This window comes from Eumetopias jubatus, unplaced genomic scaffold (genome assembly GCF_037043125.1).
Source record: "Eumetopias jubatus isolate StellerSeaLion01/CBP00866 unplaced genomic scaffold, mEumJub1_p1.0 scaffold_14, whole genome shotgun sequence".
NCBI lineage: Eukaryota > Metazoa > Chordata > Mammalia > Carnivora > Otariidae > Eumetopias > Eumetopias jubatus.
In genome coordinates, this window is record NW_028274820.1 from 26,654,775 (window position 1) to 26,682,073 (window position 27,299).

At 35.5% G+C, this 27,299-nt stretch overlaps 1 protein-coding gene across 1 annotated transcript in view; it reads right to left on the minus strand.

Annotated features, from left to right (window-relative positions):
- Positions 1-8,445: 8,445 nt before the first annotated feature.
- The window catches only part of SEMA3C (semaphorin 3C), a 175,151-nt gene continuing 156,297 nt past the window's right edge, over positions 8,446-27,299 (minus strand). Inside the window, exons 15-17 of the mRNA XM_028119027.2 lie at positions 15,735-15,802; positions 13,302-13,432; positions 8,446-9,388 (exon numbers count right to left, since the gene is read on the minus strand). Of these exons, the coding sequence (XP_027974828.2) occupies positions 8,978-9,388; positions 13,302-13,432; positions 15,735-15,802 (610 nt within the window). The 3' untranslated portion in view covers positions 8,446-8,977. The remainder of the gene's footprint in view (positions 9,389-13,301; positions 13,433-15,734; positions 15,803-27,299) is intronic.

Genomic DNA, 27,299 nt, shown 5'->3' on the forward strand with positions numbered 1-27,299 from the left:
GCAGGACTGTTGTGAACACTTTATATACACACATACATACATACATGCATATAATACATGACTCTAACCTTCACAACAAGCCTATGAGGGGAATAATGTTATTTTCCTCATTTTTTCAGGTAAGGAGCACAAGAGGTACAGAGAGGTTAAGTGACTTTCCCAAGGCCATTCAGTAAGCAAGTGGCTGCTGGAAGTCTGTATTACAAAGTATTATCCTGGAAAAACTATGGGGGTGGCTCCATTGAAACAGAGAACCCATCAAAGGCACGGCTTGAAGGATCGGTACAAGTATTGAGAAGAACGATGGTTTCCAAAAATGTCTTTAAATACAATTGTAAGAGAACATAATCAAATTGTTAGCTTATTAGTTAAAATAAATTCTTATACTAAAAAACAAAACAAATTAATAAACAAAAAACCCCCCAGAATCCAACCTATAGAGAACAAGCTGATGGTTCCCAGAGATAAGAGGGGGGCGTGGCAGAACAGGTGAAGGGGAGTGGGAGATACAGTCTTCCAGTTATAGAATGAATTAAGTAATGAGAATAAAGGCACAGCATAGGGAATAGTCAATGGTATTGTAATAGCGCTGTATGGTGACAGATGGTAGTTACATATGTGGTGAGCATCGCATAACGTATAGAGAAGTTGCATCACCATGTTGTACACCTGAAACTAACGTAACACTTCGTGTCAACTATCCTCAAATTAAAAACAAGTAAATAAATAAATACAAGTAAATACATTCTGACAATAATGATGTGAGACATTAGATATCAAGGGATATCTAAATATTTGAATAGCATCACTATAATGAAACTTCTTCTATCTCCATCAAATTATGTAAGTACAACTTGCTCAGGCTTTCATATCTAAATGAAAATATATATTTTTGTTACAAAACTGAGAGTAATCAACGTCTTTAAAACATAATACTTATATTAGGATACAATTTTGTAGAGCAAGAAGAATAGGTATATGGATAAGGAGAAATAGGAATAATATATAATTTCTGACTGTTAAAAAAGAGCTTGTTCTTTATTATTTAAAAATATGCCAGTGGGTGCCAAATTGCTATATTTTAATTCCATTGCTGTAATTTTAGAAAGTAATAATAATAATAATAATATATTGTAGGAACTATAACATATATAACAATAAAATACAAGAAAATAAAAAGAAGGAAAAGTGAGAGGAAGATAAGTTGAATTATGTAGTTGTACAATTCTTACATTGTTTTTAAAATAGTATTATATTACTTGATACTATATATACTATAACAATATATATGTAATATTATATATATATAAACAAAAATACTATAAAATAGTATTATATTACTTGAAAGTAGAACATGAATACTTAAAGATAAATCACTAGAACAATCATCAAAATTAGCACAAAAATATAACTAAATGACTTAGGATGGTTTGACTTATGGTTTTTCAACTCTACAGTCTTTCAAGGATGATGAAAAAGCAAAATTCATTCAGTAGAAAGCACACTTTGAATTTTGATCTTTTCCTGAGCTCGCTATATGCAGTTGAATACTCTCTTGTGATTCTCAGGGGCAGTGAGCTGCCACTCCCATTCAGCCATGTGATCAGGAGGGTAAACAACCCAATACCTACAGCCATGGTTTGTCACTTTCAGTACAGTTTTCAATAAATTACATGAGAGAGTCAACCTTTATCATAAATGAGGCTTTGTGTTAGATGACTTTGCCTAACTATAGGCTAATGTGTTTTGAGCATGCTTAAGGTAAGCTGGGCTAAGCTATGATGTTTGGTAGATTCAGTGTATTAAAAGCATTTTTGACTTATGATATATTTAACTTATGATGGGTTTATCAGGACACAGGCCCATTGTAAGTTGAGAAAGGTCTGTGCTATGGTGTGGCTATCTAGTATTACACTAAGTAGACTTTAAGAAAACTAGTACCAAAAAAAAAACCCTTTCCTAATGTTGAAAGGATCAAGTTCATCGAGAACACTAAAGAGTATTAAATGTGTATGCACTTTGAAAGCTTCCAAATACATGAGGGAAACTGGCAGAAATAAAGGGGAAATAAAAAATACAAGGTATAGTTTGTAATTTAACAAGCTTCTCTCAGAATTTGATAAAATAGACCCAAAAAAGTGAAAATTGAAATATAAATGATTTGAAAAACATTACTGACCAAAATGATCTAGTTGACACTGAATACCACACCTAACAAATACACATGGGACATTTATTAGCCTAGACTATAGGTTGATTACTAAAACGTATCCTAATTAATATTGAAGGCTTGAAGTCATTCAGTTTGTATCATCTGACCACAGTGGTATTTACTTAGAAATTGATAGATATTTGATAATAAGATATCTGAAAAAAAAATCCCTAAGTATTTGAAAATACATCAACATACCTCTAGATAAACCATGGAACAAAAAAAGTGTTACTTTTTTAAATGTCATAATTTATATCATACCAGAAATGATATCCTTTGCAAGTACTTAAACTTAGAATAAAAATTTAGACATTAACTTAGAAATGTGTTAGGGGCTACATAGCTTTTCAAAATATGTTTAGAGGGTACTTGAGTGCCAAAGTGTGAAATCTACTGCTGAAGCTCATGGGAAATAGTTAATGAATAATTCTTGCCATCAGAGACCATAACAGTGAAGGGTGCATCAAGGAAAAGGGTGATGAGTACAATAGGGGTTGTGGGTCCTATATTTCTACCTCACTGCCAGGTTTGTGTCTTGAGAAGGTACAGGATCCTAGAGGTACAGGATTCCTGTGAATCGCACGTGCGCGCACACACACGCGCGCGCACACACACACACACACACACACACACTCCCCAGTACTTTTAGTGGGGAGGGGCCCTTGGCTTGTCTCCCAGAATGATGCAAGAATAGCAGAAATACTGCTCTTCTTCCAACAGTGTCTGGATGCAGTGGAAAACTCATCTGCTCTGACAGGACTTTGTATCAGCAACAAGGGACAGCTCAGGGGACACCTGTACACTGATGGCTAAGATCAAACAAAAAAACGATGTTGCTACAGATGCCGATATAGATAAATGACATCAAATATCAGTTGAATTATTCTGGTGCAATCTGAGATAAAAGAGGGACAGATGCTCAAATATTTGAAATAGTTTTGTTCTCCTGGTAGAAAAATAATCGCATGTACTCACTGAGCTTTCACTATGTGTCAGGCATTCTAAGAATCAATTGAATATAGCTGTTTTGTGGATTTCTGTGTGCATAATCTGTGTTATAACAAATACATACATATGCATACATAAAAACTTTACTGTCCCAGGCTGATATGGCTTAGGTAGCACCTCCTCAGTATTTTGTTTCTCATAGCTGCTTTTCCTATTCATGAGTCAAGCTGACTCCCAACATCAAACCACAGTTTACAACTGCCAAGTCACATCAACTCAAAAGAAGATACTCTGAAGGTCCAGCTTCTTTGATAAGCCATGATGCGGCAGTAAAAGGAAGATGATTATAACCTCCTGCGTCCAACGTGCAAGCTCAAATTGGTAACAGGAAAAATAAAACAGAAAGCTTCAACTCCTTTTTTCCTATATAGAATCATAGAAATAACATTCTGAAAAGACTAAGAAAATAGGAAATTCCTTTCGTGTCATTGTACCTCCTCATGAGCCAAGATCACATGTATATTGAAAAATACCCAGAGGGACAATAGGAGTGACTTTTATTTTCATAATAATTTTATCATATATCCATTCTGCCATGCAGAAATCATTATGGTTTTTGGTCTCATAAAATGTTTGAATGACATTTTTATATAAATAATTCAGAGAAACTCCTAAGGAATAGACTTTGTCCGCTTTTGTTCTTGCAGGACACAGAGGTAACCTTGCATAGACTAAATGGTTTTAATATGTTTGTTACAATGCCATTCTTTAATAGCATTTCATGTAAGTAACACTCAAGCATGGCAACATAATAGACCTGAGAAATACACAATTCTAACTGTGTGGCAAGTATTATTTTATGAGGTGAGTAGACAAATACACTAGTCACTATAGTGAGGATGGCATTTTGTTGTCTTGAAGCTAGTTCTTCCAATTCTCAATACCTATGCACTATGAAAGCAATATTGTTATGAAACTCTAAAAGTTGAAATATATATATCAGAAGCCCCTTAGGAAAAACAATTTATTGACAATGAAGTTCACTGAGTGGCACATACACAGAATTTATAGCAATTGATTTTGATTTTGCAGAAAGGCTTGTATTCTTGTGCAAAAGGTGACTGGATAAAATGATCATGGGATAAACTCTTAAGGAAAAAAATAAAAATTCAGTCTTCCATAGGTTTGTCATAATGCATAAAATTCAATGAAATTCTCATTGCTTCTGGGTAAGTAAACATTTTCACTTAGTCTGATTGTTTCCTTGTCCAGATTTAAGGTTTTTACAGGCTTTACTACACTGTAAAATAAAGCTGCAATGTCTCTCTTGAGCTACAAGAATAGATATAGGAAACTATTACCTTTTTTCTTTTCTGTTTTTTTAGTAGAAGCACATTTTTTAACTTTTATTTGATTGTCAATAATCTGATGTGGAAGTGGTTGCATTATGCTTCATTTCCATGGACTCTGCATTACCTTGGTCTTCAGAATGTGGTTTATAGAAAATATCCCTCTGAAGTTTCATTTCCACTCCAGTTACAGGACCAGTTTTAAAGTAGATAGAAAAATGTCCCAAGGATTTCACAGTCTCCTGAGATTAGGGCAGCCATCATGGTATCTCCGGTCCTCAGTGTAGAGAAGGAGATCCATAAATGTTAATAAATAGAAAAATATGCATACAGTTTTTATTTCCCCACTTGTCATGACAGCATATCAGCAAATCATTCTCATACCCTATCATAATATAATAACACCAGTGGCTTCATTGTATTATTTTCCATGTTTTGCAACACTTGTTCCCTTCAACTAATTCATTAATCTCCCCAACATCCTGGAAAAGCCTCTACTGTGTAGGTGAACTGGGAGCAGTATTAGAGTTACCATGAAATTTCTTGAGTCCCATATTCCTCTAGAATTTCTTCTTTGCTCTCCTTTTATAGTATAAAAGTCTCTGTCCCTCCTATGTACCCGTTTGATCAGACTGTTTTGTTTCCTTTCCTTTAATTCTTTTTTTAATTTTATTATGTTATGTTAATCACCATACATTACATCATTAGTTTTTGATGTAGTGTTCCATGATTCATTGTTTGTGCATAACACCCAGTGCTCCATGCAGAATGTGCCCTCTTTAATACCCATCACCAGGCTAACCCATCCGGCCACCCCCCTCCCCTCTAGAACCCTCAGTTTGTTTTTCAGAGTCCATCGTCTCTCATGGTCCGTCTCCCCCTCCGATTTCCCCCCCTTCATTCTTCCCTTCCTACTATCTTCTTTTTTTTTTTTTTTAACATATATTATTTGTTTCAGAGGTACAGGTCTGTGATTCAACAGTCTTACACAATTCACAGTGCTCGCCATAGCACATTATCTTTTTCTTAAATTTTTTTTCCCTTAGGTAGGAGGCATAAAGTCTCAAACATTAAAATGATAAGAAATATATTAAAATTATTTTAAGTTAAGATGAAATATAAGCAAGGGAGATACTGAAAAATAATGAGGCAGTTAGGGAGTAGTGCTGAATCATCAGGTTGGAAGATTCGTTGAGATAAGTTTTATATATTTTTTTGTTCATGTTTTCTCCACTCATATTACTACAGAGTTGAAGCCCAGAAAGAGAAGAAATCTCTAATACTTCTTTCAAATGTGTTAGCAGAATTATGCATTAACTTGTGTCTTCCTTCCCCTCAATTTTATAAAAGCTGATTTTACCTGGTAAGGTGTTAAGTGATCCACTGACTGAAGGCTCCCCAACCTGGGTCAGTGGCATTTAACTTGACAAAGAACACAACAGAAAGATTCCTTCCTGTTCTAGCAGGATGTCACTTTCTGAATAAGGAAACTATTCAGACATTTATTGAATAGTTATTATATCATAAATTCTGTTCTAATACTCTACTGGTATGAACTTGGTCAGACAACTAAGGCAAAGAGAAATTCAATAACTTTTCCAAGACAGTAAACTTGGAATCAAATCCAGGTAGTCCGGCTCCAAAGCCCAAGCACTCCTAAACTATACATTTTTTCCCTCCACTGTTATACACAGTGCAGTCTGAATAACTACTGATGGATGTGAATGGATGTACAGTGACTCTTAAAGAGAAAACAAATATGAATTTGCTTGCATATATGTAAAATATCACAGAAATAAGCATAGAAATTGACAATATTGGATGTTTCTGGGGTTGGGACTTGAATAAACGAGGGATAATGGTATAAGGAGAGTTTTCCATATTATATTCTTCCAGAAGTTTTGAATTTAGAAATATCTAGATGCACTATTTTTATAAAAATGGATAAATAAGTAAATAAAACAAAAAAATTATAAGATTCAGTAGATTCTATCATGTCAACAAGCAATTACATATCCAACATTAAAAAGAAAAGTTGAAGACATTCTTGGGGAATTCAACATGTTTTATTTTAGCAGGCAAATGATTTCTTCAATATCCAATTAAATATCAATGTACTAACTACATTTAGTTTATTTTCTCACAGAGTGAACATTCACCGTAATGACAGTTTCATCATGCTAAAATCTATCCACAAACCTACACTTTGAAAAAAAGTGCATTCCTAGGAAATTTTATGTACAATACAAATGGAAAACATATTAAGTCATCAAAATGTCAAACTACACAAAATAAAACTAGTTAACCACCAATATTCAGTATACGTTGACATTATTTTGGAGAAAGAAAATTTTCTTTACATTTGGTGGTTATGTTGAAGAAGAATTTCTATAATTTTAAAACAAAAGTACTAAAAGTATATACAATTGAATAATGTTCAAAGGAGAAAGTATTAAATAGCACAATATTAAAAAACTAAACACCCTTATTGTCTATCAGTTTGTGTTTACATGAAGCAAGGGGACCTGTGTAGTTTACCCTATCTTCTGACTCTAAAACAATTTTACTTTAAACTCTGTACATAGAATAGATTGGCCATAAACACTGAAGATGGTTTTGGCCTTCCATTGACACACATTTCTATTTATGCACATAGCAGGCAAAATATTTGTATAATAAACTGCTTTACAGAATACTTCAGAATCATACACATTTGGAAGAATAGCTTTTATTAGCTTATTTTTGAATGAACATTATTTATGTTGTGTATTTTAACTGCTATGTTTGCCCCCACTGAGGCCTCCTCTTATAATACCATAATTTACCCCCACTTAAATAACAACTCATATTCTTAGATTCTGATCAATGTTTGCATTCATTTTGACAATGATTTAGTTCTTGAAGCTTTTATTCTGTGGTGCTTAAGAAGGTAATAAGTCTACCTTACCTTCTTTGTGGACTGTTAACTACAAATAAAATTTTGTACTAGATTTTGAATAGGTCTATGATGCAATTTCTATTTGCACCTGGAAACATGAAAATTTCTTTAAAAGTAAATAAAATGAGAAGGTAAGTTTGTGTTTTTAAAGGAAATATAAGAGTATAAAGAAATTTTTCATATTTCTCCCAACTAATTGTTATTTGGGATAAAAGGTTCAATAATAAATTTTTCTAATGAAATGACTCAAACATACAGTTAGAAGAAAATTATTTTATTCATTACAAAACTTACCACATTTGTATTTATATACCAGGGAACCTAATGCACCAGCATTCTTTTAAAAGAAAGTATGTCTATTTTTGTTCATATTCAAATTTTTTTCATTTGTCCACAAAAGGAGCATTTCCCCAGCACATACTAAAGGTCATTTAAAAAAAAATGAACTGGTGACTTAAAAATCGTATGATATCTGAGGTTGGTAAACCAAAAAAATGTGAGAGTTAATTATTGAAATTAATCACTGATGGTAAAAACTAGTCACATTTTTTATAAACAGCTTTTAATAAAATTGCATTTCTTACTTTATTTTTCCCCATTTTGATAGTTTCACCTCTCATATACAAGTTTGATATTTCATTTTTTTCTTCATATATTGTTTACTTTGCCACACAGACTAGAAAATTAGAACAAATACAGTAATTAATTAAACAGTGTAAGATTATATTCTCTGAGTCTATTAATAACTTAAATAACTTCCAAAAAAAGTGCTTTTGTTTGGAAGATGATAGCATAAGAATATAAACTTAAATGTTTCACTGACATAACTCTAATCAAAGATGTTTATGGTGAGGATCATTCATTTTATCTTCCTAAAACAAGGAAACAAAGATCAATAGCAGATATCAGCAACTGACCGTTTTTACAATAAAAAAAAATTAATGTATTTCACTGGAAGTATATAAACTGTTCATTTTTCTGTATGAATTATTGATGTTTTATATTTTATGTTTTATACAACTTTTAGATGCCCTCTTCCTTGACTTGTATCTATTCTACATTTCTTTTGACAGCTACTCTATCACATTATTTATACAACTTTTACAATCTAAAAGTTGTGGACTTGGCATTTGTTTCCATATATAAAATCACTGACAATTCCGAATCTAAACCCGTAATGCAAGGAAGGAAGATCACGGGGTTATGGCCCTCATTCAATTAAGGGATGTAAGAATTTTAGTTTTATAGCCGCCATACTGATTTTGAAGGAAAAGTAAATAAAGATATAAATAAAATCTGGGTTAAGTTAAATATTTATATGCACCATGAGGACCATGACATGTCTAGTGCTAGTCAATATCATACAAGAAAATGCATGCTCATTTCAGTTCATGTAATATTCGCTTTAGGAGTGAGTAACACCTTTCTCAGGAATTTCCCATGGGTAAAGCACAAGGTTCTTTGCTCAAAACTTGATCATTGAAGAAAGACTATTCTTTACTGGGAGCATAAGCCCCAAGTAAGAGAACATTATGACTCTGGCAACTGATTCCTCCTGTTTCTACTTTTCCGGCTATTGATGAGAGCTTTTAACTTGCCATAGTCCCCCCTTATCTTCTGAGATTCTTCTTGTTGATGTTGCTGCCGAGTGTCTTTGCAGTACTGATTAATCATCTGCATTTCTGAGTGGCTGAATGCCCCCATGATGTCCTTTGGGTGGAAGGGTAAAGCCCTCACAGAGCTCGCCCAGGTCCATGGGGACCATTTTTCTGTCACAACAGCCACCATTTCAGAATCTAAAACTTTAAAGTTGATCTTGGCTATGGTCTGCTTGAAGCTGTTCTCTGTTGCAATGCAGTGATACAGTCCTTGGTCAGAATCTTGAACAGAGCGGATTAGAAGTCCTTGTGAAGTGGCTATGATTCGTTCATTCAGCTTGACCTAAAAGAGAGAATCATCAAAGACCCCAAACCTGACTCTATGTCTTCTAAAGAGATATGAGCAACATATACAGAGTATCTCTGGACTTGCAAATTTGGCAAAAGCATCAAGTACTGATTAGCTTCCTTCTTAGTGAACACAAAGTTTTGGTCACTTCCATTGCCTGTTTGACACAGGAGATCTTGTTTCATGAGCAACGAATCTATTAAAGAGAGGGTGAAGTTATCACCCATATTGCCAAAAATAGCTTCAAGTTCATTCCCTTGGGACAGAAGTAGCTTTTGTACATATAAGCACAGAGTTTTGGTTGTATTTGGAGTGTGAATCACAGTCAACAGATAAAAATAAAATTCATAGAAAAATTTAAAAGATCTTTTTTGTCCTGGAGTTCTTGCCTTTAATTGCAACAAAAATACTCTCTTATTAGTAAAATCATGAAGGCACAGTTAAATGGTTGAATTTTACCATTTCTCCATGATGAATGTTCTCCTAACTAAAAATGGAAACAATTCATTACTTTACTGAGTAGTAAGACAACTCAAAAAAAATTATATAAACAAAGGCAGAGTTTTGAACACTATCAAGGGCTTTTTCCAATTATCCCAAACTAAAGAATGACTAAAAATAAGCTGAAATGCCATCATCTTCTGCATCTTCTAAATGGTTTTACTTTCCAAGGAAAGGTAATAAAAAGCTATGAATATTTAATTACTTTACAGGTTTATCCTGAAAAAACTCTCATGTGCTGGATATTAGTTAAATGCATGAAATCCATCTTTCTTAAAGTTCCAGCTATAGTATTGTCAACAAACAGACTAAAAAGCTAAGTGGTAAGAAGTTCCTTGACATGGGGACTCTGGAATGCTCTTTCACTGAGGGGGGGGGAAATTGATCCAAATCAAAACAAAGGAATGTATGTAAAATGTTTTTCTAAATGGTATATTTCTGCATAAATACATATCTGATTACTGATGAAATAAAAATCAAAGATAGTTTTAGATAAAAAGTAGCCCCCCCCTCAAAAAGCACAAAAAGGCAAAGTATAGTATTAAAATACAGATAATAGAACAGATCTAGAAAAGGGAGATCAGGAAGAAGGACTGAAATATATAAAGCAAAGTTTAGATGTTAATTTAATTTTAAAAGTTTAAATGTGTCTCAAAAATACTCAATCACGTAGAAGTGTACTCAGAAACAAAAGGAAAAGAAAGACTTTTCTATGTGTGCAAAATTAGGAAAAAATTTGGAGGCCAATTTTATAAATCCATGTAACATGCATATAGTGTTTGATGCAGAAATTTCATTTCTAGGAATTTTTTTAAAGATTTTATTTATTTATTTGGCAGAGAGAGACAACAGCGAGAGAGGGAACACAAGCAGGGGGAGTGGGAGAGGGAGAAGCAGGCTTCCCGCTGAGCAGGGAGCCCGATATGGGGCTGGATCCCGATGTGGGGCTGGATCCCAGGACCCTGGGATCATGACCTGAGCTGAAGGCAGATGCTTAACGACTGAGCCACCCAGGTGCCTCATCATTTCTAGGAATTTGTACAGAAGATACTCACAAGTGTGCAAATATTCATTTACATGATGTTTTTGATAAGAAGCAAAACAATAACCTTAAGTGATAGCTTTAAAAAAAAAAAAGATATGTTCGTATAGTGGAATACTGTAGCCAAGAAAAAATAATAGCTCCAAATGTACTGATATTAAAGTGTGTGTGTGTATGTCACCAAGAGAGACAAAGAGAGAGAAAGACAAAAATAGGAAATGATGGGGAACATTTGGAGGAATACATTATGATTGAATATATAATTCTTAGTAGCTTCATACTCCACGAAGTATGAATAAATATTGAAGTGGAGGTGAGATCTTTTACTTTTTACTTTATGCTATTTGGTATTAACTATTTACATTTTCATCCATGAGCTTTTATCATTTGTCTTACTTTTTTTTTTAAAGTTCCATATTTATATATCATTAACATGGGAAATAAGTGTGTGTTTGCCTAAACTATTAAGGACAAATTAGGATAAATTTAATAAGACAGTAATAATTTGTTCAACTAAATTAAGAATGAATGGAATTGCACTCTATAAATTCTGGATAAAATAGATTTGCACAATTACAGTTCATTTTCTCATAGTCTTATAGCATTCTTATGTTTTTGAGATTAGAAGAAAAAGCAAGATAGTAATAATTGAGTCTACATTCTTGAGCATTCTGAAATAAAATGTTAGAAATACCACAAAGAAGATTCAGTCATTAAATCTTTTAACTCATTCCATTTTTAACTCCATTTATTAATTTCTGTGGCATGTATTCAAGCTTGCATGTACTCATTTTCTTTAATTTACATAATAGAAATTTTATTCACTTATTGTATGTTATTGTATTTAACTTTTTACTTAATTAAAGAAAGACATTTTATTCATACTAGGTAATCTCTGTTTGAGTTTCGAATTTCCAATTCACATATGAACAGACAGAACTTCTCAGGAAGGACTGTTCATGACCATGTGCCATGCTCTGGACTAAGAACTTTCATTTCTGTATGATAATCATCATAACACAGTATGACTTCTACTCCAGGTTACTTTCTAAGGCAATTAGTATTACCATTTACATCCATTCAAAAGAATTTAAAATTAATTAGACTAGAAATTTCAAGGTGTCTTTGATGACAGACTTTTGTGGCAAAGAAAAGAGATCTCAAATAAACAATAGTTTTTTATTAATAAAAATGTTTAAAAAGATTTGTTTAGTATCATAGAATTCTGGGGCAAGAAGGAGCCCCAGAGTTCATCTAGCTCCTCTCTCCTCCAGACAGTTAAATCTCTTATGCGAGTGGTCATCAGCTGGTCATCAGCCTATGGTTTACTATTCCAGTGACAGGGGATACACAATTTCCTAAACAGCTCATATTGTCTTTGAACAGGCAGGTCTGAGTTGTAAAGTATTTTCTCATGTGGAGCCAACATGTATTTCAGTAACTTTGATGCAAGTGTCTGTGTTCTATAGCTTGGGATTGTATCCAATCTAAATACCTCCAATTAACTTAATACTTGGTACCGAAACTGCCCACAACAGAAGGATACATCCAAATGCAGAAGGCTCCATTTTCCCCTTTGCTCCATCAGATTTTATGACACTGCTAATAGCATTACATGTTAGACTACCCTAAGGCTTTATGTACACATATATATTTTTCTTCTTCTTCCTCTCATCTGTCAGTACAAACTGACATCAATATTATTGGAGCTCATTATTTATAATATTTCACCCTAAGCCATTTTACAATGCTTCCCTTTTTAAACAGCTCTTTCCAATCAGTGCAAGGTTGTCAGTGTCCTTTTCTTTGAAAAACTGTTTTTCCATATCACTAAATAAAGGCAATGGTCCCATAAACAACGATTCCATATGTTACCAAAACAAAACCCTAGAGTCATGGATAATAAAGCAAAGGAAACAGATTACCGCATAGCAGAAAAATGCTCCTTACCATAAAAGTTATAGTTTAGTGTAATTTCTTGCTGAGGAAACACTGAACTTTTTTTAAAGCCCCCTTTTATCTCGTGAATCACACAAAGGTGCTGCTGTGTGAGAACTTGGCCTCTGGTTTTGCACACATCTTGTTTCTTTTACGAATGCTTCCTCATATCAATACCCTGTCTTGAGTGCTCAAACTCTTGTTTCAATCACCGTATCATAGAAGGGAACAGGCAGCAAGAATTTCTAATTAATTCATCATCTCTACAGACAAAGGATTTTAAAGAAAGTGGCACTTGTCATCCCAAAGACATAAAAGGATGTTCATATGCCTTTTCTTTCCCATTTGATCTGAACCTCACTGAGGGATGGTGATCGAATGTCTTTCCAAAGCCCTGATTGATTGCTGCTGGGGTGTGTTACTCACCTCTTTCCTCCTGTCTTTGTCTTTCTGTAACAGCCACTTGATAGATGCCTGTGGAGACTTTGGGGCACACTCAAGGAAAGTGGTGTTATTTTTTACTCCATACTGAACAATTTCAGCTGCATTTCTATATGCTGAAAAGCAAAAATAAAAGAAGAGAATTTGGAACATATTCTCCTATATGAATGTTTATTGTTCTATAAAATTGTCATCACCTATAGAAGCCTCCAAAAGGCAATCTTTAATCATTTAACAAGCAGACTATTAGACATTGGTTTACCTGTTGTGTTTAACCTAAAGGGAAGGAGAGAAAGGCATAAGGTAATCAATGTTTATTCAAGAAGTACTCTATACCAAGGAAAGTCCTTAATATCACTCTGAACATTTGTTTAATTATTACAATATCCTTACAAATTAGGTTTTCTCAGCTTTTCAGAGCTGAGCAAGCCGATGCTGTGGATTATTAGGAAACATATCCTATTTGAAGAGTTAGTAAGTGCCAGGCATCATTAAAGCCAGGTTCATCCAAACTCAGTGGAGTACAGATAAAATTCAGAAGCATCAGGAAAAGTCAGAAAGCCAAGTGTGGCTGCAGCAGGAAGTAGTGGTTGAGAAAACAATCTTTGGAATCAGAGGTACTGGAGGTAAAATTCTGACTTCACCAATACTGACTATGTAACCTTTGACAACTTCCTTGACCCTTCTGTGTCTCAGTTTTACTTGGCTCTAAAACATGGATTATATTTTCATACAGGTTCTGTACCGAAATGCTTAATTCAGGAAGACCATATAGTATAATCATGTGGTAGCTTAAATAGGAACAGCATCTTCATTCATAAAATGGCGATAATAATAGACCTTACTTTGGTACAGTGTCTTGAGCATTAAGTGTGATAATCCATTATAAAAGTACTTGACTCAGCTTCTGACACAAAGCCAACACCCATGTGTGTTCATCATTACCCCCACTGGCAGTTCTACCACTGTAACTACTACTACTAGTAGAAATGGCACACATATTTATAAAATACTCAGTAAATAGAGAAATGGTAACCTGGGTTTATTCCCTCAATTAGATGTATGGAACCACTAAGCAAAATGTGTCACAATTTTCTCCTTATAGTTCATGTAGTTAGTAATACAAATGTCAGTCTTTACTAAAGAAAGGCCCAGACTCAAAAATATTAGCAACAGGAGTCTTGGTGTTAATTGTTAGCAACCAGTGGGTCTGTAGCACCAAGAGAGCTCCATCTGAAGAGATGTCACTGGTGAGGTTCAGGTGGAGGGGAGAGCGTTAGTGGGGAAAATATAGTAACATGGGATCTTTATGTCAGGATGGGAAGAAATGAGTTAGATTGATCCTAAGACAGACGCAGGATTCTCAGAAGTATTGGAATGGTTATAAATTGTAAAACCAAGGCACTGGTACACCCATGTTCAGAGCAGGATTATTTATAATAGCCCAAAGTGGAAGCAATCCAAGTGTCTAGCGACAGATGAATAAACAAAATGTGATATAAACATAAAATAAAATATTTTTTCAATTTTCAACAGAGAAGAAATCCTGACACATGTTGTTACAACATGAATGAACCCTGAAGAAGTGCAATAAGCAGTTACAAAAGGATAAATATTGTGTGTTTCCACTTATAAGAGGTATTTAGAAGAATCAAATTCATAAAGACAGAAAGTTAGAATGGTGGTTTCCAGAAGCTGGTGAAGAGGGAGTTTGTATTTAATGGGTATAGAGTTTCACTTGGGAAAAATAAAAAGTTCTAGAGATGGATGTGGTGCTGGTTGCACAACAATGTGAATGTATTTAATGCCACAGAACTATACATTTGAAAATGGTTAAAATGGTAAATTTTTTTTAAAAATTTTATAATTTTCAAATTTTTAAAAAAGTACCTTTTTTTTCTTAACAAAGAAGACAATAGCTTTGTTTCTTCAGAAAAAAAAATAATAGCTTGGAAAATCTATAACTGACATCTATGTGAAAGACCTAACCAACTAACACACCCAAGGTAACTGTGGTCACAGACATTTGTTTTTCCTACTATACATACAAATAACGTTCAATTTTTAATTTCCATATGAACACCAAGCATCTTCATAATCTCTCCTTAAAACAGAAGATATGAGGGGTGCCTGGGTGGCTCAGTCATTAAGCGTCTGCCTTCGGCTCAGGTCATGATCCCAGGGTCCTGGGATCGAGCCCCGCATTGGGCTCCCTGCTCCGCGGGAAGCCTGCTTCTCCTTTCCCACTCCCCTTGCTCGTGTTCCCTCTCTTGCTGTCTCTCTCTGTGTCAAATAAATAAATAAAATCTTGAAAAAAAAACCCAGAAGATATGAATTATAACGAGGTTTCCCTCCCTGAAATGTGACATGGAGCAATGCAGCTCTTTACCAAGTTTGACCCTTGCTCAGTTTTAATACCTTTTAGATTAAATCCTCTGCACTGAGTCAATGGATTTCCATGTCTCACATCTTGTCTTCGGCTCCTCCTATAAGTGCAGAGACATACATAAAACTAATTTAGAATTAACATTGTCAATTACACCGCATTTAAAAGATTGCATTTTTAATTTCACAGTCCTTTAATTGCCTAAGCTTTCATAAGGAAAAGAGGTCTGATTATCTGATACAGCTATCTGACATTTTTTTTTTATCTGACATTTCTTATTCACCACTTCCATGATAGGATGGGTACTTAACCTTGTTTTCATTCTGAATTAATTCTGTCCCTCCCTATCTACTACTGGTGATAGAATGGCTATGAAATCCTTATTATGTGCATTTCCTGGGTAATGCTAGATTCCAAATGAATAGTGTAAATTTTAGTTTAGAGACATTCATCAAAAACTTTCCAAGATGAAAACTTCTAGAATATAAACTCACTAGCATCTTCTTTCGTATAGTCTTGTTCTTAAATAAACATAGCTTTCTTTAAAAAGTCAACATTTTCTAACACTTTCCTGATATATAAAAGCTTTTCTGGAACAGTTGATAGATAGAAAATGGACATTTAATATAAAGTTAAGCAAAATTGTTCATTTACTAGAATAAGAATTTTCCTTCAACTTTTTACTTTGAAAAATGTCAAGCCTACAGAAGAGTGGATATATGAGTACAATAAACACTGGTATACTTAGATTCATGAGTTGTTGTATTTTGCCACATTTATTTTTTCTCTACATGCAAGTTTTATGTTGTATATATACTTTATGCACATATATGAAAATCTTTAGAAAATAAGTTGCAGACATGATAATGCTTCATTTTTCAATACTTCAGCATGAATCTTCTAATTTCCCTACATAACAACAGTATCATTATCATACTAAATACATGAATATTTATTCTATAATATCATACAATACACATTTTATGTTAAAGTTTCCTTAATTGTCTCCAAAATATCCCTTATGGATTTTTTTAAAGTTTGTTCAGGATCCAAAGTTCACTCAATGCATTTTAGTTATTATGTATCATCAACTTAAGCATTTCAAAATTTAGTTACATTCTTTATAAGTTGGCCATTATTTAAAACAATGTTTTAAATTATTTGAATGCTAATTAATTTCCAGAGTCTTAGAGCCTATATATATATATATTAGTTTCAATTGTATCACATAGTGAAACAAATCAAAATAGAGCAACTAAAATTCTCTTAGCAATAAATCATGGATATGAAGATTGCTATAAGAGAGAAGAAAGAAAAGTGGGGCGCCTGGATGGCTCAGCTGGTTGAGGGTCTGACTCTTGGTTTCGGCTCAGGTCATGGTCTCCCAGCGGTGAGATCAATCCCTGTGGTGGGCTGCATGTACGGCGCAGAGTCTGCCTCAGATTCTCTCTCCCTCTGCCCCTCCCCCCACTCGTGCATGCTCTCCTTCTCTCTAAATAAATAAATAAAGTCTTTAAAAAAAGAGAGAGAGAGAAGGAAAAGATCCTCTCTTTAAATATTGGGAATGTAGGGATACATTGATTGTTTACTATCAAGGCTAGGAGGCTAGGAAGTACATATAAAGGAGCATACTAATTGGGTCAGCTGTTAAGTCTCAACATTTTTACCCTTAAAGATAAATTAAAACATTCAGTAAGAAGAGCAGAAATATTAAAATCTCACAGGGATTATCAAATTTACAAAGTGAAACTAATCTCAAAGTTATCAATAGTGAAAAAAATCATTTTAAGGTTACAGCAAATAGTAGTTTGTATATTCAATGGATTATATAAATCTATGGGAATACAGGTATAAAATTTTGTGTCATTTATGTATTCTTTTCCCAAAAAATGTCTGATGATCCTCATTCAATTTTACATTTCTTTTTTTTTTTTAAGATTTTATTTATTTGAAGGAGAGAGAGAGAGAAAGAGAGCACGTGCACACAAGTGTGGGGAGGGGCAGAGGGAGAGGGAGAAGCAGACTCCCCGCTGAGCTGAGAGCCTGACCGCAAGGCTCAATCCCAGGACCCCAGGATCATGACCTGAGCTGAAGGCAGACACTTAACTGACTGAGACACCCAGGCGCCCCTCAATTTTATATTTCTAATACAACAACACACACACAAACTAGTGGAAGTCACTCTTGGCTCAGGAAATACAATTAATGTTGTACTCTAGAATAGCTCCTATATCAGGTTTTTACTGCATTACATTTGCTATATTTTCAAGCCAGTGTTATTTACTACCAATCAACTTGTGAGTGCACTATATTAAATGACCATGTGAGAGTTCTTATGGCTGAACTAGTCATTTTCAGCCATCTAGAGAAGCACTATCACTCACAATGGTTAAATTGATTGTCCTGTGACCAGCACTATGTTATGGTTTGCATCACTGGCAACCTGAATCTACGGGATCACATAGCTTCCAGACATTCTGTACAGAAAAACATTATTATGGCTTGGCCTAAATGATGAGATCAGCAAGAGAGCTATCTGAGATTTTTTGTATTTGTAGATTCCCTTTAGGATATCCGTACAGCATCGTGAAAGCTGGTAGGCAGAGTAATATTATATTTGCATGTAGGTTTGGGATTTGAGTTCAAGTTACCAATATTCTCGTCCTTATAGTATGATCCTTCAGATACACAATGAAATAATTTTTGTTCTTGTATATAAAACACATATTTACTTGAAGATTGAACTGATTATCTTCTCTTAGGATAAAATTTCTAAGCACATGTCTGAATCCAGAATAAATAATATTTGAGATTAAATTGCAATATTTAGTACAAATATTTAAGGTACTTGAGAATGAAAAGGAAAATTGCTTGTGTTATTTGCCATAAGCCAACTTTTATAAAAGAGAAACTACTGGGCGCCTGGGTGGCTCAGTTGGCTAAGCGACTGCCTTTGGCTCAGGTCATGATCCTGGAGTCCCGGGATCGAGTCCCGCATCGGGCTTCCTGCTCAGCAGGGAGTCTGCTTCTCCCTCTGACCCTCTTCCCTCTCATGCTTTCTATCTCTCATTCTCTCTCTCTCTCAAATAAATAAATAAAATCTTTAAAAAAACAAAACAAAAGAGAAACTACTGAGCCAATGATATTTAACAACTTCTTTATATCAAAGTATAAACTCCATTGATTTCCAAGTATCATTGTAATTCTTATTCCATACAAAGGACACGTTTTTGGTTTTCATTCCTATGAATTCCTCCACATAATCTTTGTGTTCCAGATAGACAGTACAATTGAAATAAAATAGGTAAGTTAACACTATTAAAGAAAATTAGTATGGAAAATACAAGTGATCATTTTTATTATTATTGTTTAATCACTTAAAAATATTATATATGAGAATTTAGGAAATAGTTAATTCAGCAAACATGCTTAGCATCCACTATATGTTTAAGTTTTAAAATAATTTGGAGAACTTACATAGTATAGATATTTGTAATGAAATTTTCAATGTGCTAGCCAAAGATGGGTGTGAGTAGGCCAAGGAATAAGATAGATGATAGATGATAGATAGATAGATAAAGACAGAGATTTTTCAGCTTTTTATGATAGAATTAAGACACTGCCAGAGATTCAGATAGCTCTTTAAATGATTGCTACCTCCTCTTTCAACCCATGATACTTTTTCCCCCTGCTTATACTTTTTTTTTAAATTGAGAAAATATTGACATATAACATTATATTAGTTTCAGGTATACATTTCAATCATTATGTTGTATGCCTGAAACTAATAATATGTTATATGTAAATTATTTCTCAATTAAAAAATATATACATATATATAATTGATATATATATAGTGAAATGACCACAATAAGTCTAGATAACATCTGTTCCCATAGTCACAAAATTTTTTTTCTTATGATGAGTACTTTTAAGATGTACTCTATTATGGGGGTGGCAGAGCAAGATGGCAGAGGAGTAGGAGACCTAAATTTTGTCTGGTCTCAGGAATTCAGCTAGGTAGGGATCAAACCATTCTGAACACCTATGAACTCAACAGGAGATCGAAGAAAAGAATAGCAGCAACTCTCTGAACAGAAAAGCAACCACTTTCTGGAAGACAGGACATGCGAAGAAATGAATCCCCGAGGCAATATTCAGAGGGTAGATGGCGGAAGAGGTGGCCTCTGTCAGCTGCTACCGGCAAGTGATAGAGCCGCAGGGCACAAAATCAGAACTTTTAGAAGTCGGCTCCGCTGAGGGACGTCGCTCCAGTGGCTAAGCGGGGGGTGGAACCCTCCCGGGATAGTGTGGTCTCAGGACCCTCGGGGTCACAGAAAGACCGGGGGTGACTGAAGTGCGGCAGAGCTCCCGGGTATCGGAGGGGGAAGCCGGCTGCAGGAGCCGACGAGTGGGCTCTCAGCTCGGGGTTGCCATAAACCGTGATCCGCGGCCCAGTCGGGCCACTGCTCCTCCAGCAGGGACCCAACAAGCGGCAGATCCGGGGATACTCCCCTTCCTCCCCCGGGAGGAGCGGCGCGGGAGCGCACCGCAGGGATCTGCTGGGTTTGGAGACTCCACACGGGGTCGGGTGCCAGAGATAGAAACGCTCGGTCACAGGCCCGGTGAGCACGGAGTAGGGCCGGAGACCGGGGAGATGGGAGGGACTGACTGCTTTTCTCTGGGGGCGCACTGAGGAGTGGGGCCCCGAGTTCTCGGCTCCTCCGGGGGGAGACTGGGAGGCCGCCATTTTCACTCTCATCCTCCAAAGCCAAATGGAAAGCCTGCAGGGAACAAAAGCTCCCAAGAGCAAACTTGAGCAGATTACTTAGCCCAACCGGCAAGGGCGGGGCAATTCTGCCTCCAGCAAAGACATTTGGGAACCACGGCAACAGGCCCCTCCCCCAGAAGATCAGCACGAACAGCCAGCCAAGACCAAGTTTACCGATCAATGAACACAGCAGAACTCCAGGGCTAGGGGAATACTGCACATAGAATCCATGGCTTTTTAACCCCTGATTCTTTAGTCTTTCAAAGTGAATTTTTTAAATTTTTTTTTGAATTTTTCTTTCCTTTTTCAATCAACATCTTATCAATCCTTTTATAAAAATCTTTTTTATTTTTCATGTTTAGATCATATTCTATCTCTTCATAGTAGTTAACCTTATTTTTGGTATATATATATATATATATATATGTTGTTCTCTCTTTAAAATTTTGGGATACAGGGGCGCCTGGGTGGCTCAGTCGTTAAGCGTCTGCCTTCAGCTCAGGTCATAGTCCCAGGGTCCTGGGATCGAGCCCCGCATCAGGCTCCCTGCTCCGCGGAAGTCGGCTTCTCCCTCTCCCACTCCCCCTGCTTGTGTTCCCTCTCTCGCTGTGTCTCTCTCGGTCAAATAAATAAAATCTTAAAAAATATATAAATAAAATAAAATTTTGGGATACAGTTTTTTCTAACAGACCAAAATATACCCTAAATCTCTAGTGGATGGCTTTGTTCTAGTCTCCTGCCTGATCACATTCTCTTCCTTTTTTTTTTTTTTTGTTTAATTTCTCTTCTTTTTTCAATCACTTCTTATCAATTCCTTTCATAAAATCTTTTATAATTTTCATCTTTACAGTCATATTCCATCCCTTCATCATATTTACCCTTATTTTTGTACATATATAAGCTTTTCTTTCTTTAAAATTTTGGGAGGCAGTTTCTTCTAACAGACCAAAATACGTCCAAAATCTAGTGTGTGGCACTGATCTATTCACCAGCCTGATCATATTTGGTCATATTCTTATTTTTTTTTAAATCTTTTTCTTTTTTCTTTCTTTCCCTTTCTTTTCTCCCCATTTCAGGTCTCTTCTGATTTGTTTAGTGTATATTTTTCTGGGGTCATTGTTACCCTGTTAGCATTTTGTTCTCTCATTCATCTATTCTCCTCAGGACAAAATGACAAGACGGAAAAAATCACCTCAAAAAAAAGAACAAGAGGCAGTACTGACTGCCAGGGACCTAATCAATACGGACATTAGTAAGATGTCAGAACTAGAGTTCAGAATGACGATTATAAAGATACTAGCTGGGCTTGAAAAAAGCATGGAAGATATTAGAGAAACTCCTTCTGGAGAAATAAAAGAACTAAAATCTAACCAAGTCGAAATCAAAAAGACTATTAACGAGGTGCGATCAAAACTGGAGGCTCTACTTTCTCCCTAAGCTCAGGAACACGGCAGGGATGTCCACTATCACCACTGCTATTCAACACAGTATTGGAAGTCCTAGCCACAGAAATCAGACATCAAAAGGAAATAAAAGGCATCCAAATTGGCAAAGAAGTCAAACTCTCACTCTTTGCAGATGATATGATACTTTATGTGGAAAACCCAAAAGACTCCACCCCAAAACTCCTAGAACTCATACAGGAATTCAGTGAAGTGGCAGGATATAAAATCAATGCACAGAAATCAGTGGCATTCCTATACACCATCAACAAGACAGAAGAAAGAGAAATTAAGGAGTCGATCCCATTCACAATTGCACCCAAAACCATAAGATACCTAGGAAGAAATCTAACCTAAGAGGCAAAGAATCTGTACTTAGAAAACTATGAAATACTCTTGAAAGAAATTGAGGAAGACACAAAGAAATGGAAAAACATTCCATGCTCATGGATTGGAAGAACAAATATTGTGAAGATGTCAATGCTACCTAGAGCAATCTACACATTCAGTGCAATCCTTATCAAAATACCATCCACTTTTTTCAAAGAAATGGAACAACTAATCCTAAAATTTGTATGGAAACAGAAAAGACCCTGAATAGCCAGAGGAATGTTGAAAAAGAAAGGCAAAGCTGGCGGCATCACAATGCCAGACTTCAAGCTCTATTACAAAGCTGTCATCATGAAGACAGTATGGTACTGGTACAAAAACAGACACATAGATCAACGGAACAGAATAGAGAGCCCAGAAATGGACCCTCAACTCTATGGTCAACTCATCTTTGACAAAGCAGGAAAGAATGTCCAATGGAAAAAAGACAGTCTCTTCAACAAATGGTGTTGGGAAAATTGGACAGCCACATGCAGAAGAATGAAACTGGACCATTTCCTTACACCACGCACAAAAATAGACTCCAAATGGTTGAAAGACCTAAACGTGAGACAGGAGTCCATCAAAATCTAAAGGAGAACACAGGCAGCAACCTCTTCGACCTAAGCTGCAGCTACTGCTTCCTAGAAACATCGCCAAAGGCAAGGGAAGCAAGGGCAAAAGTGAACTATTGGGATTTCATCAAGATAAGAAACTTTTGCAGAGCAAAACAGTCAACAAAACCAAAAGACAACTGACAGAATGGGAGAAGATATTTGCAAATGATGTATCAGATAAAGGGCTAGTATCCACAATCTATAAAGAACTTATCAAACTCAATACCCAAAGAACAAATAATCCAATCAAGAAATGGGCAGAAGACATGAACAGACATTTTTCCAAAGAAGACATCCAAATGGCCAACAGACACATAAGAAAGTGTTCAACATCACTCGGCATCAGGGAAATCCAAATCAAAACCTCAATGAGCTACCAACTCACACACATGGTTCCTTATGGACCATAAGGAAATGGTCCAGTTTCATTCTTCTGCATGTGGCTGTCCAATGGTTAAAATTAACAAGTCAAGAAATGACAGATGTTGGTGGGCATGCAGAGGAAGGGGAACCCTCCTACACTGTTGGTGGGAATGTAAGCTGGTGCAGCCATTCTGGAAAACAGTATGCAGGTTCCTCAAAAAGTTGAAAATAGAGCTACCCTATGACCCAGCAATTACACTACTGGGTATTTACCCCAAAGATACAAATGTGGTGATCCGAAGAGGTACGTGCACCCCAATGTTTATAGCAGCAATGTCCACAATAGCCAAACTATGGAAAGAGCCAAGATGTCCATCGACAGATGAATGGATAAAGAAGATGTGGTATACATATATACAATGGAATATCATGCAGCCATCAAAAGGAATGAAATCTTGCCATTTGCAAGTATGTGGATGGAACTGGAGGGTATTATGCTGAGTGAAATAAGTCAATCAAAGAAAGACATAGGTCATATGATCTCACTGATATGAGGAATTCTTAATCTTAGGAAACAAACTGAGGGTTGCTGGAGTGGTGGGGGTGTGGGAGGGATGGGGTGGCTGGGTGATAGACACTGGGAAGGGTATGTGCTATGGTGAGCGCTGTGAATTGTGTGACTGTTGAATCGCAGACCTGTACCTCTGAAACAAATAATACATTATATGTTAAAAAAAAAAAAGAAGACGATAGTAGGAAGGGAAAAATGAAGGGCAGGAAATCGGACGGGGAGATGTACCATGAGACACTATGGACTCTGAGAAACAAACTGAGGGTTCTAGAGGGGAGGGGGGTGGGTGGATGGGTTAGCCTGGTGATGTGTATTAAAGAGGGCACATACTGAATGGAGCACTGGGTGTTTTTTTATCACCATACATTACATCATTAGTTTTTGATGTAGTGTTCCATGATTCATTGTTTTTGTATAACACCCAGTGCTCCTAATGATGTAATGTATGGTGATTAACATAACGTAATAAAATTAAAAAAATGCAAAAAAAAAGATGTACTCTATTATCAACTTTCAAATAGGCAATACAGTATTATTAACTGTAGTCACCATGCTGTACATTACATCTCCATGACTTAATTATTTTATAACTGGAAGTTTTTGCCTTTTGATGCCCTTTGTTCATTTCTTTCACCCCCTACCCCACCTTTGGCAACCACTGTTCTCTATCTCCATGAGCTTGGTTTGTTGTTATTTTTAAAGTTCCATATATAAGTGAGATCATACAGTATATGTCTTTCTCTGACTTATTTCACTTAGCATATGCCCTCAAGTTCCATCCTTTCACAAATGGCGAGATTGCATCGTTTTATGGCTAAGCAGTATTCCATTGTGTGTGTGTGTGCTTATATCTTTACTCATTCATCTGCTTAAGGACACTTAGGTTGTTTCCATGTCTTGGCTATTGAAAATAATGAACATGGGGGTGCATATATCTTTCCAAATTAGAGTTTTTGTTTTCTTCAGATAAATACCCAGAAGTGAAATTGCTGGATCATATGGTAGTTCTATATGTAATTTTTTGAGGAAACTCCATACTGTTTTTCATAGTGGCTGCACCAGTTTATATTCCCACCAAAACTTTTTTCCACATCCTCTCCAACACTTGTTACTTCTTGTGCTTTTGATAATAGCCATTCTGACGGGTGTGAAGTGAGGTCCTGTGGTTTTCATTTGCTTTTCCCTGACGATTAGTGACAGTGATCACCTTTTCATGACATGCTGACAATCTGTATGTCTTCTTTGGAAACATGCCTATTCAGATCTGCCCACTTTTTAATCAGATTGCTTGTTTTTTTTTCTACTCAGTTGTATGCATTCTTTATGTATTTGGATATTAACCCCTTAGTAGGTCTATGGTTTGCAAATATTTTTTCTCATTCAGTAGGTTGCCTTTTCATTTGGTTGATGATGTCCTTTGCTGTGTAGAAGCTTTTTAGTTTGATATAATCCCACTTGGTTATTTTCTCTTTTGTTGTCTTTGCTTTGGAGTCATATCTAAAAACTCATCATCAAGACCTACATCAAGGGCCTTAATGCCTATGTTTTCTTCTAGAAGTTTTATGGTTTCAGGTCTTATATTCAAGTCTTTAAACCATTTTGAGTTAAGTTTTGTCTATAATGTAAGATAGTAGTCTAGTTTCATTCTTTTGCATGTGGCTATTCAGTTTTCCCAGCACCATTTATTGAAGAGACTGTTTTTCCCTGTTGTATATTTTTGCCTTTTTTGTTGTAAATTAATTAACCATGTATGTATGGATTTATTTCTGGGCTCTCTAATCTGCTCTATGGATCTATGTGTCTTTTATTATGACAATAACATACTATTTTGATTATTATGGCTTTGTAATATAGTTGAAAATCAAGGTACATGATGCTTTGTGCTTCTTCCTCAATATTACTTTGGATATTCCTGGTCTTTCATGATTCCATACAAATTTCAGGATTGTTCTAATCCAGTGAAAAATGCCTTTGGAGTTTTGATAGGGATTGTATTGAATCTGCAGATTGCTTTGGGTAGTATGGCCATTTTAATGATATTCATTCTACCACTCCATGAATGTGAATTATCTTTCCATTTATTTGTGTCTTCAATTTCTTTCATCAGTGTCTTGTGGTTTCAGTGTATAGGTCTTTCACCTCTCGGTTAAATTTATTCCTAGGTATTTTATTCTTTTGATGCAATTGTAAATGGGATGGTTTTCTTAAATTCTCTTTCTGATGGCTCATTATTCATGTACAGAAATGCAACAGATTTTTGTGTGTTGAGTTTATACCCTGAAACTTTACTGAATTCATTCATTAGTTCTAACAGCAAACCTATGATACTTGGTTTCATACCAGGCATGATATTGTAACATTAAAAAATTGCAAGATAGTTTCAGCTCTTTGTTGTTTACAAAGACACGATCAAGATCATGATATGTGGGGGTGCCTGGGTGGCTCAGTCATTAACCATCTGCCTTCGGCTCAGGTCATGATCCCAAGCTCCTAGGATCAAGCCCCACATCTGGCTCTCTACTCAGCAGGAGCCTGTTTCTCCCTCTCCTCCCTGTTCATGCTCTCTTTGTGCTATCTCAGTCTGTCTCTCTCAAATAAATATTTTTTTAAAAAGATCATGATTTGTGGCATTAGGATGACAATGTAGAATCTACTACCTTTAAATATGCATCTTAGAAAGGATTACTGGTGTTGTAATTAGAGGGAGAATATGAAAACAAATGAGTCAACTCATATTTTAGCAGAAACGTTAAAATGTAAAAAAAAAATCTCAAATATGCAATGATAGTCTATATATAGTATGGAATTTTACTTGAGAAATATTCTTTGTTAAATAAAAATGCTTGTTCACCAAAGCCAAGGTCTGGAAGTTTTGCAGGGAAGGAGTACCAATCTCCAATTCCTCCACATTACCAGAGAGGCTGAGAAACCTAAATGGATATGGCAAGATTCACTTTGTGATCCTCATATCACTTTCTTTCTTAGAAAGTATGGTGCTTCAGCTCCCTTTAGCATTAAATCTATTTAATAGAAGACTGCATTCCAGGTGTTAGATATGACAATTTTTAGAAGTCTTTCCCAAGAAAAATGTATTGCCTTACAAACAGTTATGGTAATAATTTTTAAATATCACTGCTATCGTAATTGGGAGTATAAAACAAGTATGGTTGAAATTTACCAGCAATGGCTACAAAAATCATGTATTTGAGAGTACATTTGGAATTTGCTTTCCTCATACTTTTTGTCCAGGTTCAGATCTCCAGTCCAGTGCAAATGGAAGATCTCAGGGTAATGAGGTCCAAAAATTCTATGTAGAAATCAAAAGAGTCTAGAGACTTCCTGCCTAAATCTTAAAATGACACAGAAGAACACGAGTCTTTGAACACAGATACTAAGGACTACTGGTTTAAAGAATGGGAGTTCTCTTCACATTTCATGCCTTTAAAAACAAACAACTTTCAAAT